Source organism: Baudoinia panamericana (assembly GCF_000338955.1).
Source record: "Baudoinia panamericana UAMH 10762 unplaced genomic scaffold BAUCOscaffold_6, whole genome shotgun sequence".
Taxonomy (NCBI): Eukaryota; Fungi; Ascomycota; class Dothideomycetes; order Mycosphaerellales; family Teratosphaeriaceae; genus Baudoinia; species Baudoinia panamericana.
The window spans coordinates 616,888-630,501 of record NW_006911262.1 but is presented as its reverse complement, the minus strand read 5'-3'; the positions used below and the strand labels follow the sequence as shown (position 1 = coordinate 630,501).

Sequence of the window (13,614 nt, the reverse complement as noted above, 5' to 3'; positions counted from 1 at the left end):
GGCTTCGATATCGAACATGCGTCTCCGAGAATCTCCCCACGCCACCCATAGCTGTACACAAGAAACGCTCAGGACATTGAGGTACAACAGACGCTCATAACAATTGCGAAAGCCGGTGCTCCAGTTCGTCCCCAACTGTCGAAGTAGGCGTATCAGCTGGCGTTATCTGACCGTGCTCCCAGCGCACCGCCATCGAACCGTCAACATCGATCCTGGGTGGGCGTGACTTTTTGGTATCGCACGTCAGAGTGGTTGCCGAGCTCGGAAGAAGTGGTTGTGCTGCTACAGGAATGGGACGAGCGTCCGCCAGTGCCAACATCCGTAACGCTGCCTCGAGTGCTTCCGGCGAACACAGGCAGTGAATGCTCCAATCCAGTGCGGCGAGCATATGCAGCATGCTGCGCTCAACATCATGGGCCGAGAATTTGTCGTTGAGAATGCGCGAAGCCCACCATGCGGCGTGCATCGGACCGTCAGCGGTGTAGACGTCCGCGAGCGTCATGGCGGAGACAAGGAGCAGAGAGGTGGGAACTGCAGTTCGCGCTGCCAGATTCATCGGTTGTTGTCGTATGCAATATGCGACGAGAATGCTATATGTCAAGCCTAGCAGGTCCGGTGGCAAGCGCGCCATTGACAAGATGTCCTGGATGAGCATGGCGCTCTCTACGTGTTCGCTGCCAGTGTGCGATAGAGGGAGAGCAAACTCGTATGCAATGCGCTCGTCTGCGCGGAATTAGCTTGACAATTTGATACTCACTCTCGGCAAGCACTTACAATCATCGCGTTCAGCGTCATCGTCGTAGTCCTCCCCTTCCGGCTCAGAGAGCTCAGCGACTTCGACTGTGACTCGAGGCTTATCCTTCAACGGCGGTGTCGTCCATCGTGTCAATGGTCCCTGCGCAGCCAGAAACGCATCGAGGTCATCAATATCTGCTAGCGAGTCGCAGACGCTTGCCGTAGGAGAGGGTGGAAGTGTGGTTCCGACCATTGTGCGACGTTTCATACTCCCCTAGAACAATGGAAGACAGTGCATTACCGTTTGCACGAAGTGGTAGGGTGGCTCAGATGAGAGGAGGTTGGAGATGTATGCACCCAGCCACGCAGCGGACCGTAGTGGCCTGACTGCTGGAGTTCGGCGTGTGGAATGACTGGCGCAAGAGCAAGAGCGAGCTTCTTTCAGAGGGAGACATGGTGCTTACCTTGTGGCTGCAGGGAGACGCGAAGCCAATACGAGGAGTATAGCGAAAGGTGGAGAAGAGGTGAGTTGAGTTAGGCCCGCGGATGTTAATGAAGTTCACCGCTTGTTTGTCATGTTACGTGGAGAACGGCGCCCGTTTTCCCTCGCCGACGCTGGCTGGGGCTGGCTTTAGCAACGTCCAAGAGCAGTGATTGCTACCATAGCCACTAAACGCCCATTGCGCAGCCCGTAGGTTACGCCGTCGAGAGCAGACCGTCCTATGTCCTTCGCTAAAGGACGCGTAAGGCTGTACGACGGAGAAACTCTTTCTTCCCGACTGACGACGACTTGCTGTAGTGCTGTGGGTACCGGCCTGGATCTCAGATGCCCGCCAAATGCGCCTGCAACAGCTTGATCACCACCCCCCTGGACAGCCAGCACCAAACCGTTGGGAACACGAAAGCTCCCAATATTGTCCTCATCACGTGTCGGGTGCCCAGCCACTGCCTCTTGTGTTGTTCAGCTTGAGAGGCCTGGCCACACCTTCCCCTCTTCCCTGCGCGAGCTCGCCGTGCTTCTTACCGACTCTGGTATATGCGTAGGCCGTAGAAGGAATGTACGGTGCTCTAGCACATGTGTAATAACATAGGTAGGCACTTTGCGAGCTTCACTATCCTACAATCCTCCACTCGCTGCAGCTTTCATATTCGCGCGCAAATACGCCTACAGTTACTTTGTGTAGCATATATAGGGTACCAGAGAGCACACTGAGGTATCTCATATTTGACAAACTGCCGCAATTCATACTCACGACGACAAACCACCCAGCACTCATGGCCTCCACTACCAGCACCACCCAGCAAGCCTTCACCTACGTCAAACCCTCCGAAACGGCCACACGCAGCCTCATCTCAGGCAACACGCCCACCCAGGTTGTCTCCACCAGCTCTCACGACCACGAAGCAGCTGGTGACCGGCCCGTGATGCTTAGAAAGCACACAGACAACTACGAGCAAGCAGCTGCCGCCGCAGCACGTGAAGGGAAGGCTGAAGGTATGGGAGCTATCTCTGGCACTGATAGACCCGGCTTCCAGAGGCAGGCGAGCTGGGATATCCGGGACAAGCGGCGAGATCACCACGAGGCGTATTTGAGTGGGCAGCCTGCTGGGATGGGTTATTCGAGTGGCGGGAAGTAGGGTGTAAGGATGGTGAATGGCTTGCAGGCACTAAATTTGCCGTGGTTGCTGATCAACGACACAGGCTTTCGCTTGGCCATCGACCGACGGTACATTGCATGACCTAGCTGTAGCCTGAGCATGTTGGGACTTGTGGTGCAGAGTTGTTGGTGCATGGGAGACAGGAATCGGAGCGCTTTGCCTTTGGCCCTCAATGCGACACATCTGTGCTCGAATTGACGCTGAAAACACAATCTGTTGGCCCTACGAAGCCTTCAAAGATTGACTACGGTCAGTGTCTTCCGCCTCAGGCAAAGTGCACGTTCTTCCTTTCGGTCCATCTTCCGCCACATCCCGCTCCAATGCGGCCTCCATCTTTTCCAACACGACGCACGGCCTGCACCGGAGCGCTTGCAACGACACCCTGGTGCGTGCTACTACTCCCTGCTTGCCACTTGTCGTTCCAACGGAACGGCGTTCGTGCTCGTGCTCGCGAAATAGGCCTTCCGATTCTCACGCATGCTCATACCCTTGGTCGATAGTCTGCTGGCAGCCCATACCACTAAGGCTGCTTCGAACAGCGTGCTTAGTAGTACAGTTGGCGTCGGAATGTCGCCGTTCGTGTATCCGGCCTTTGGGTAGGCAAGCGGCATCGGTATGCCATATCCGCTGCAAGTGATATGCTTGGTACTGGTGCAGACAGTTTTGCTGCCCTGTGGACGTTCGTTATGTCCTGCAAGAACCGTGTATACGGCCGATCAGCCTGTCTTCATGTCACGAGTACCGCCAAGCCTCATCGAGCCACCACGCCCACGGTCTCCGCGAGGCGCCGCTTTGTCAACGACGTAGCTGCCAAGCGATGCTGATTGCGCAGCCGGAGGCGGTAGCAGCTCATTGGAGGCAGGGGCAGAACGTTTACTATACCAGTCAAGGTCTCCCAAATTCAGCTTCCTCGCGCGTTGCTTGCTGCGGGTATTGCCCGACTTATCGAACCTGGGCGTCGTATGCGGATTCTCGATTGCGCCTGTCTGGTCAGCGAGTGATGTTTGAAGGTTGGGTTGTACTTCTGCGAGGATGCCCGAGAGAGGGCAGATGTCACGGCTGTTGTCCGTCTCTTTGTCGGTAACGAAACCTTTAGTGGTCGTTCGTTGAGATTGACCACGCGTATACCGCAACGGCGCTAGGCTTTTGTTGAGCGTGCCCTTGCCGACGAGACGGGTGTGATTGCTTGTAGGCGACTGCAGGTAATGAAAGGAGGGGTCTTCACCATCATGCTGATCGTCGTTTAGGTCTAGGTTTAAGACGAGATTCTTGATGCGCTGCTGCTCAGCCCGCTCTGCTTCTTGCTGCGTGCGCATGGCAACAGCGAAGCTTGAGTTGGATGGCAGATCGATTGAGCGAGTCTGCGCGGTCAGCAACCATGGCAATCAGCCCGGTTAATGTTGCACAGCTTACCTGTTGGCGGTTGCCTTTCTTACTCAGAAGTGCAAATTTCATCGTGCGTGCGCCATTTGGCACTGCTGGCACCGGCAACTCATCACCACTGCCATCTGTAGCATGACTTGCTGTGTTCTGCACAGTACGGCGCATTGGGAGAGGCACGTCGAACGCAGGCTTGCGTTCAGTCCGGCGGGTCTCCACGCTTTCTGTCATCAACTTGGCAAGTTCACGATCGAACTCGGCGTCAGCCTCTGGGTCACGCTCTTCCTCAGGACGTGTCACGACAAAATTCTCTTCATCAGATTCTGCTTGGTGCGTGATATCTGCGTAAGAAGTCTGCGCATTTTCGCCGTCGGATTTGACATCTTCCGCCGCGCCATTTGGCAGTACGGCTTCGTCGCCGTCGCCATGCGCATCGTCGGAGATGTCTGGCTCCATCTCTTCCGGTTCCTCTGGCTCAGGAAGTTTGCCCGCTGCAGTATCTTGGTAATTCTGCTTGCAGGCTTCGGCAAAAACCCGGCTTGCTTCCGTGAAGTCGTTAAGTACCAGCTTCCACTGAGGACGGAGCTGGCCGTAGAGATCCTGCACTACAAACTCCATATCCATCGGCAGCGGGTCTTTCAAGTTGGTGTAATACTGCAGGAATGCTAGGAAGAAGTCAAGCTTCTTCTTGAGCGACCCTTTCTCGAAGTACATGCCGCAAGTCTCGAGCAAAGAAGCGACGAGACGGATGCGAAAATATTCGTCTGGAGGGTCCAGGTAAGACACCTTGCCCGGTTGCGCATACCCATTGTGGCCGTAGTTCAAGATCTTGTACAGCGTGTCCATGATGATGACGGTGTCGACCAGACGGTAAGTGTACAGCTCGCCCAGGTAGCGAACCTCAGCGATGCGGCGCTGATTGTACTTGAAGTCGTTCGTTTCCAAGCCAACTGTAATGCGTTCGAGAAGCTCATCAATGACCGAGATGGCGAAATCAGTATGGAATTTCCACAGCGCGGCAAGCATTAGCGCCAGAAGATAAATATTGCTGTACTTGATTTTGCCAGGCTTGACGAAGATCTTGCGCAGCGCTTCTTGCACTTCCGATTCCTCCCAATGAAGCCTGCGGATTTGCTTAATGACCCTTTCGAGCGTCTTTTTGTTGAGGTCCACATAGACGAGCTGTCGAACGAATAGCTCCAAGGGTGTGCGCTCCTTCTGCTGAATTGCGGCTCGCTCCGGTGGATTGACATAGTACATGGCGTTCTCGATCAGCATTCGCTCTTGCTGGCCAAGATGCTGTGCACCTTTCTTCCGTTGCAGTGTCTCAAGAAAGGATGACATTCGAGGCGACGTCTCCGGGTTGCGTAAGAGATATCGGCCGCAACTCTCTAGCAGAGTCGCAATGATCTCAATGTTCATCCGCGAGAAGTCGTCCAAGCAGACCTTGAGGCAGTGGAAGATGACGTGCTCAGGCACAACACCAAACTTGGTGAGCTCGGCAATGTATCGAACGTTGACCATACGGACTTGACCAAGAAAGTCTTTCGACTTCCGGCGCTGTAGGCTACGGAATTCATCGTCGAGATAGGTAATGATTGCTTGAGGCACATCGATTAGATAGCGGCCGAGGGAGGCGATCAGACGGCCGTAGAGTGGTAGTAAGTCGGTCCGACCTTTCGGGATCTCCTCGATAGCCTTGATCAAGCGGTTGCGCGATGCCTTGGAGTTCAAGAAGCAAAAGTCAATAGCGAACTGGTCAACTTGGTCTTTGCCTTGAAACTCGTGTAGTCTCGCGAGGAGAGCGTCAACTTGCGCGCCGACCGTCTTGTTCACGATAACAGTCGAAGTGTCATCCATCTCAGCGCTGTGCGCAACTGTTGCGTCCTTTGCGTCGGATGTCTCATCAGTTTTCTTGCCCACCTGCTCATCTGCACCGGTCTTCTTCTTGCGGCCATCCTCCAACAAGATCCCCGGCACGCGGTCTTTCAGATCAGTAAGCGTCTCGTAGAAACGTCGCTCCTCCTCGTCCTCCCAAATGCCAGCGCCTTCTGCCTGACCGCGGAGGTAATCGCCAGTCTTGACAAGTCCGATACTGCTTTCGAACGCAGCGCTCGATGTATCCTTCTCCGCCAGATCTGGCATGTCGGCCCCCAGCACTTCGGCTAGAGTCTGGGCGCTACCGACGAGCTTCTCCTGCGCTTTGACCGCTTTCTCGTAGTTTGCTTGACGGTCCTCGAACACTTCACCGGATTTGACGTACGCCTCCGCATTGCGCTTGCCCTGCGCTGTCAACTGCTTCTGGTCACGCACAAGGTGAGTCTTGACATCGTCGAAGTACCTGAGCAGAACGTTACGAAAGCGTTGCTGGAGCTCCGGAGTAATTAACGGCGCATCCTTCTCAGCAGGATCATCTTCATCAGTGGATGTGGCAGAGTCGGCATGGCGGTTGAGCGTGACGGTTGCGCCATCCTCAGCAACATGCTTTCGGCCTTCGTTCCTCGCCACCTTAGACCCCAGAATATCCCAGGCGAAGGTTTTGACGAACAAGACAACCAGTGGTAAATTGACGTGTTCCCGATCGTGGGTGAGTAAATCTTTCAGCACCTCTAACGGGAAAGGCTCCGCGTCGCCATGGACGACCACGCCGTTAGCTCTCGCTTTGGGTGCAAGATCCAAGCCTTTCCCACTGTCTCTCGATTTACCGGCTTCTTCGGGTCTCGTAACATCGTCCAGACTGCGTAGCACGCCAACGAGCCACAGCTCCGTGGCAATGCGCAGCAATATGCGCTGACGAGCGACCCGCTCTCTCTCCTCACGGTCGCGCACATCCGAAGACAACGCCTTCAGTTGCGCCTTGTCCGGTATACTTAGAGCTCGTCCTAGCAGCCAGCCAAGATAGCAGGTGAAGTCATCCGGACCAAAGCGCTGATGAAGTGCACTGACCACTTCTACGCCAGCTGCGATCTCACCAGCCGTCTTCAACTTCGACACCCCTTCGAAGCACGCAGATACAATCTCGGTCAAGTACTTGTGCAACGAGAGTGAGCGTATCTCTTGCAGAAAGGTGCTGACTCCAGCAGGGTTGATCGCCGTCCGCAAACGCTTGATGAAGGCCGTGTTCTTCTTGAGGTTGGAGTCCAGTGAAGGCTGCACCGGAAACACACCTTCCTCTCTGTCCCACGCTCGCGTGTTCAGGTCCTTGAGTTCTCTTTTCGTCGACCGCTCCATGGCGGCCATCAATCTCCGGCGCGTGGTGCGGCGCCGGAGGGGTCAAGGGAAGGGTGACGCCTTATCGATCGGGCATTTCAAAGTGATGACGGTGCAAGCTTTCTGTAGCAGAAGCTTGCATTGGCGCAGATGTCACTTGCGCTGGCGAGTGCCGATGGAAGGGGTGGCCGTATTGGATATTGCTGCGTGCTGTCGATGCAGGTGCAAGTGCTTGCTGCAAAGATGTGGCTTATCGTAGGGCTAGTGTGGCGCCCTCGGCCCGCTGCATGACACTTACTGGCTCGTGTGTAAGGCTGAGTCAATGAATGCCCGACATGTCCGCGGCGACCTCACCTCGCTTTGCCGAATAATCAATCCCTGACACGCTCAGGATGATATTTGAGCTGTGTATGCGGGCCGCCTAACATCGATGCATGCTCTTCGCGCCAGCGCTGCTCAGCAGTGTTCGGGTGTAGATGGAACCGGCGTGGAGACTGCTCAACACCACAGTGACGGCGCATAGACTGGGATGTCGATGGCGCGCTCAAACGCGGTGTCTTCGTAGCTTGCTTAATGTCTCATCAACCCGCAATCCCTGGCCTGCATCGCCGATAGCTCACCGAAGCAGGCTTCAGAGCACAGATGCTCAGGAGCGCAATGGCTCCAGAACGACGGTCCAGCTCCGACCATATCAAGAAGAGAGCATCCGCGCCGTTCTCGACTATCTGAAACGAGGCGAAAGGCGGTTAGGGCTCTCTCTGGCGACCGGCAGCGGCAAGACTGTCATTTTCAGCCACCTCATCGACCGTATACCGCCACCAAACAGAGATGCAATTCAAACGCTCATTGTCGCTCACAGGCAGGAGCTCGTAGATCAAGCTGCGAATCACTGTAGAAGTCTCTACCCCGACAAGACGGTCGATGTGGATATGGCCGCTTCGCAAGCGTCCGGCTACGCCGACATTACTGTGGCTTCAGTGGCAAGTCTCAACTCTGGTAGTCGCCTGCTAAAGTACGATCCCGCACGCTTCAAGCTTGTAATTGTCGATGAGGCTCATCACATCGTGGCATCGCAGTATCTAAGTGTGCTCGAGCATTTTCGCTTGATTGGAGACGGTCGGGCGGGACATATTGCGTTGGTAGGTGTCTCCGCCACCTTCTCCCGCAAGGATGGCCTCAGCCTTGGCAAAGCTATCGATCAGATTGTGTATCATAATGATTTCGTCAGCATGATCGAACACGGCTGGCTCGCCAAGGTAACGTTCACGACCGTGCGCCTGGGTGTCGACCTGTCCAAGGTCAAGACCGGTCGAGGTGACTTTCAACCTGGTTCCTTGTCCAAGGTCGTGAACAACGACGAAATCAACACGATCGTTGTAAGGGCCTGGCTTGAAAAGGCTGCGGGCAGGAGAAGCACACTCGTCTTCTGTGTCGATCTCAACCATGTTGCGGCGCTCACATCCATGTTTCGTCGCCATGGTGTCGATGCACGCTTCGTAACTGGCTCCACGCGCCGCAAGACCCGGCAAGAAAGGCTCGAGGCCTTTCGTGAGGGTAAGGTTTCTGTGCTACTCAACTGCGGTGTCTTTACAGAGGGAACCGATCTGCCAAACATCGATTGCATCCTACTAGCCCGCCCGACAAAGTCACGGAATTTGCTAGTTCAGATGATCGGTCGTGGCATGAGAAAACATGCTGGCAAGGACAGTTGTCATATCATCGACATGGTGGCTGCGCTGGAGACAGGAATTGTGACAACACCGACTCTCTTCGGCCTCAACCCTGATGAACTGGTCGATGAGGCCAGCGCTGAGGCTATGAAGTCACTCAAGGAGAGAAAAGAAAGTGAGCAACTGCGCGAACAGCAGACTGCCATATCAAGTAGCCAATCACCGGAGCTAACGGGGAATGTCATCTTCACGGACTACCAGGACGTCAATGACTTGCTTGATGATACATCTGGCGAACGCCATATCCGCGCCATATCGCCTTTCGCGTGGGTCCAGGTGGACCAAGACCGGTACGTTCTATCCGGAAGTGCTGGTGAGCTTATTGTGGCCAAGGACAAACAGCGCTACCAGATTGTCTTTAAGCAGCGATTGCCGGAAGATGCTCAACGCAAGTCCCCATTCATGCACCCACGCGAGGTGGCTCACGCAAGCACGTTCGAGCAAGCGGTAGCTGCAGCCGATCATTTTGCGAGAGCGAAGTTTGTCTTCGAAATCATCTCGAAGGCGGCTCGCTGGCGGAAGTCGCCAGCTTCCGAACAGCAAGTCGCCCTCTTGAACCGTTCCCGTGCGGATGACGACAAACTCGAAGTGGGCTCCATCACGAAAGGTAAAGCTGGCGATCTGATTACGAAGTTAAAGTATGGCGCAAAAGGCCGTTTTAACAAGATCATGAGCGGAAAGCGTAAGGCGGAGCGGACAGAGCAAAAGCGAGCACGTTTCGATGAAGCAGTGAAGAGAGCCCAGGTGCAAGTGGGTGCTGTCATGCAAGGCTAGTCAGAATGGTCATCATCTGCCATGCGGTGCATCGGCCTTTGTTTGGCTCGCTCCAGATGTTCCGAACATGTGAAAATCCAAATCCTTCACATGCCACGGTTGGTACCGTGTCGCTGAGCGCCATCATGCAAGACTTATGCAGGAACGGCTGGAGCTTGCACGTCGCCTTGGCATTCGACAACGGTCCAGCTCCTCATGCTGGATGGAAACTACACCCACGTTGTTGCGAGCGGAAATCCAAAACCACGCAGTTAGTTGTAAAACAGTATAGCCTATCCTGTGACCTGTCCACCCAGCCAACTGTATTGCCAGATAGGTGACATGTACACTGCAGCTCTCGCCGTAGAACACGTCTATCAAGCTTCGGGTGAAGCTTTTTTGTATGTTTTCGTGATCGCTTGGTTGATGGCGCAGATCACCCGTTGATCGACCATGTGGGTCTCCCCGCACGCCGTTGGTGTTCTGTGCATTTGACTTCGGAGGATCAGCGGTCTTATGATCGCGTGCCTTCCATGACAGGCCTTTAGCTGCGAGATTTGCTTTCCTTTCCAAGATAGATGAGGATCCACCAACGCTATCAACATTGCACTGCGACCTCCTGCTCCCCTCTGCCAATGCGGACACGATGATTCCTGCGCGTCGACGACGGTCAATAGCCCAAACAAGGGCGCGTAGGCGCAGAATAGCGAGGCGATGGTGAAAGATAAGGCGAAGGCTGCAGAGCAGTCGCAGCCCATGGACACGGCGCATGAGCGGAGGTCAAGTTGCGAACAGCCAGCCAAGTCACAAGTCTCTGCCGAGCAGCAGTCCGCCTGGCCGCGGTCCTCTGACTCCGCTGATGCGCCAGATGGACACCTGACAGAGGAGAAATCCGCTGCTGAGATTGCTGCCGAGAATGTTCACAAGCAACGCGCGCGACTGCGCGCACCGTGGGCGTGCTCTCTTCTCACTTTGGCCGCGTCGGCATGCTCCATACTGTTACTGGTGGTCATTGTGCGGTCCTTCCTGATGCTGCAGCTGGATCCGAAAGGCTGCGCTATGTCGTACATGATGCCGGCCTTCGCTCGCTTCGAAGATTTTGACACCGAGCACACTCGCTTTGCTAGCAAATACTCATTGTATCTGTACAGAGAGGGAGGGGTCGACGAAGACACAAGGGTCAAAGGCGTCCCTGTGCTGTTCATACCCGGCAATGCCGGCAGCTACAAGCAGATGCGACCAATCGCCGCAGAAGCAGCGCACTACTTTCACGACGTGCTCCGTGAGGACATGGCGGCAATTGGCTCCGGAAAGCGGCCTCTCGACTTCTTCACTGTCGACTTCAATGAGGAGCTGTCTGCGTTTCATGGCCAGACGCTCCTGGATCAGGCTGAGTATCTCAACGAGGCCATAGCTTACATTCTGGCCTTGTATCACAACCCGCACAAGTCTGTGCGGGAGAGTGGTCTGCCCGATCCCAAGTCGGTGATCATCATTGGTCACTCCATGGGCGGAGTTGTAGCGCGCACCATGCTGCGCACGCCGAATTACCAGGAGCACACCATCAACACGATTGTTACACTTAGCGCCCCGCATGCAAGAGCGCCGATTTCGTTCGATGCCGAAATGGTTGCTACATACAACGACGTCAACACCTTCTGGCGCGAGTCATATGGCCATTTGGATCCCAGCCAAAACCCTTTGGCAGATGTCACGCTTGTCTCCGTCGCTGGTGGCGGTCTTGACACGATGATACCGTCCGAGTTTTCCAGCGTGACTTCGCTCGTTCCAGACACGCACGGGTTCACGGTGTTTACGTCCGCAATACCACATGTCTGGACTGGGATGGACCACCTGGCTATCATGTGGTGCGATCAATTTCGGAAGGCACTAACGAGAGCGATCTTCGACGTTGTCGACGTTAGACGCTCGTCGCAAACTATGGCTCAACCAGAGCGAATCAAGGCGCTTCGGAAGAGGCTTCTGACGGGAATGGAGTCTGTGGTGCGTAAAGCGGTCCTGGACGATGAGCCAACAACCTTCTTGACACTAGAGCACAACACAAACACCATTCTGTCGCACGGCGAGCGCTTAACTTTGCGGTCAACCGGCGAAGAGACGACGAGTACAATGTCCTTTCTTCTGCCTGTCCCTGCGCAGCCATTTGTCAAGGGAAGCAGATTCACAATGCTTACCGACCAGACTCTAGAGCATGCGGACGATGACGCGACCTTCACGGTCCTGCTGTGCAGTATCTCGCCACCATCAGCAGTATCTTTTGGCATGTCACTCACACCAAACACAGACGCGTTACTGGATACGGCCAGCTCTACTCGGCTTGCTTGCAAGAATGCCGCAGAAGATGCCATCTATCTCCCCGCCTCGACTAAGACGTCAGTCAACGCGTTTGATGAAGGACGGCCATTTTCATACCTGCAATATGCACTGGATGATCTGAACAATTACCAATTCGTTGCCGTGGTGCAGCGAGCAGCTAATGCGCGGAAAAGTTGGCTCGTCGCCGAGTTCAGCTCAGGCGCTGCGTCTTCCATCAAGGTCAGCAGAGGACACCACCAGCTTTTGCTGAATGGCCTGCGTCTCGAGCTGCCCTCAAAGCGGCCAATGATGACAGAGCTCAAGATTCCAGAAGTGCATTCAACGCTATTTGCGTATAAGCTGCGTATCAAGCGAAAACTGTGCGAATCTAAGCAGGAAGAACTTTTTGCTCCGTTGCTGAGGCAGTATATCCAAGAGCCTTACGAGTCGAAGTATTTCGTGAACACGGAAGGTGGCAACATCAATGTGCATGGTGTCTCGCCCTACATGCCGCCTCCGCTAAGTGGTAAAGACGCGAGCGAAGGCCTTTCACTCCAGCTATGGACGGATCCGACATGCAACACGACAGTCACGGTGTTGCTGAGAGTCGACATTCCTGGCAGCGCAGGCAAGCTCGTCATGCGCTATCGAACCATTTTCGCGTCATTCCCACTGCTCGTGGTAGCGATTGTGCTTCGAAAGCAGTTCAAAATCTACGACACGACCGGCGTGTTCATGAGCTTCTCCCGCAGCATGGACCAATGTATCCGGACCTCACTGCCCGCGGTGTTCGCAGCATTGACTTTCTTAGCCGTGGCGTTCTCAAAGGCCATACAGGGCACGTGGGCTCGACGCTGGCTTAGCATGTCAACTGGGGCGAGCGAGCAAGCTGTCGACTTCACAATCAATGATTTTATGCTTGGCACTTCGGACCCATTCTTCTGGTTCCTAGTCCCGCTCTTCGGCCTTATTAGCGTTGGTGTCTGCATTGCAGCCAACTATCTCGTACTAATGCTGACCTATCTCTTTGCCTTCGGCTACGGTCTGGTCCGCAAATGGTCGGCACGCTCAGAAGAAGCTCGCAAGACAGCAAACACATTCGCTGTAAACGCGCCCTATCAGCGCGCGATAACGACAGGTGTCCTGCTGCTGATGGTCATCACGGTCATCCCGTATCAGTTTGCTTACATCGTTCTCTGCATTGTGCAGACAACCACCGCCAGCCGTGGGCTCCGCGCTGCGCTGGACCTGGGTTCTGGGCAAGCGTACAACTTCTACAATTACGTTCATTCTCTGCTCGTGCTTATGCTTTGGATACTACCGATCAACGTGCCGGTGCTCGTTGTCTGGATACATAACCTTGCCGTACACTGGCTAACACCGTTTTCTACACACCATAATCTACTGTCTGTGCTACCATATATCTTGCTCGTTGAAATGATGAGCACAGGCAGCATGGTGCCGCGAGTGACAAGTCGGTACGCTAAGGTCAAACGCAATGAGTTGTGCTGACTCCGCTAACTGCATTTCAGCACACGCTACATCACTAACGTGGCGCTCTTCGCTTTCGCCCTGTACGCGGCCGTCTACGGCGTCACGTATGCATACCGGCTGCATTACATGGTCAACGCGCTCTGTGCGTGGTTGTTCTTGATTCACATGAGCGCTGGCCCGTTGCCAGTGGCGAAGCTGATGCAGCATTTGCCTGGAAGACGTTCGAGCCACGGGCGCGATAGCAAGAAACGGCCTTGATGAGCCTACGCCATACAGCGGATTTAGATAGTAGTTATAGTGCATACTTCAAACCACATCATGCAGAAGTACTCTGAGT

The 13,614-nt window shown here is 54.8% G+C and overlaps 5 protein-coding genes across 5 annotated transcripts; 3 read left to right on the top strand and 2 right to left on the bottom strand.

The window, feature by feature from the left end:
• Window positions 1-94: 94 nt before the first annotated feature.
• On the bottom strand, window positions 95-1,190 carry BAUCODRAFT_24217 (uncharacterized protein; the record flags this gene model as incomplete). The annotated part of the gene is made up of 3 exons (XM_007677800.1): window positions 95-723; window positions 775-1,009; window positions 1,110-1,190. 3 exons carry the CDS (start codon window positions 1,188-1,190, stop codon window positions 95-97), a joined length of 945 nt encoding a protein of 314 aa, XP_007675990.1.
• Window positions 1,191-1,576: 386 nt separating this feature from the next.
• BAUCODRAFT_33789 (uncharacterized protein) lies at window positions 1,577-2,377 on the top strand. The gene has a single exon (XM_007677890.1). The coding sequence runs from the start codon at window positions 2,011-2,013 to the stop codon at window positions 2,371-2,373; it is 363 nt and encodes a 120-aa protein (XP_007676080.1). The 5' UTR covers window positions 1,577-2,010; the 3' UTR covers window positions 2,374-2,377.
• A 733-nt stretch (window positions 2,378-3,110) lies between these two features.
• Window positions 3,111-7,014, bottom strand: BAUCODRAFT_69588 (uncharacterized protein; the record flags this gene model as incomplete). Its single annotated transcript, XM_007678068.1, has 3 exons — window positions 3,111-3,376; window positions 3,620-3,755; window positions 3,808-7,014. 3 exons carry the CDS (start codon window positions 7,012-7,014, stop codon window positions 3,111-3,113), a joined length of 3,609 nt encoding a protein of 1,202 aa, XP_007676258.1.
• Window positions 7,015-7,329: 315 nt separating this feature from the next.
• On the top strand, window positions 7,330-9,787 carry BAUCODRAFT_33786 (uncharacterized protein). Its single transcript, XM_007677889.1, has one exon. It carries the CDS (start codon window positions 7,461-7,463, stop codon window positions 9,486-9,488), a length of 2,028 nt encoding a protein of 675 aa, XP_007676079.1. The 5' UTR covers window positions 7,330-7,460; the 3' UTR covers window positions 9,489-9,787.
• A 124-nt stretch (window positions 9,788-9,911) lies between these two features.
• Window positions 9,912-13,557, top strand: BAUCODRAFT_33785 (uncharacterized protein). The gene is made up of 2 exons (XM_007677888.1): window positions 9,912-13,261; window positions 13,316-13,557. Exons 1-2 carry the CDS (start codon window positions 10,182-10,184, stop codon window positions 13,533-13,535), a joined length of 3,300 nt encoding a protein of 1,099 aa, XP_007676078.1. The 5' UTR covers window positions 9,912-10,181; the 3' UTR covers window positions 13,536-13,557.
• Window positions 13,558-13,614: the final 57 nt, after the last annotated feature.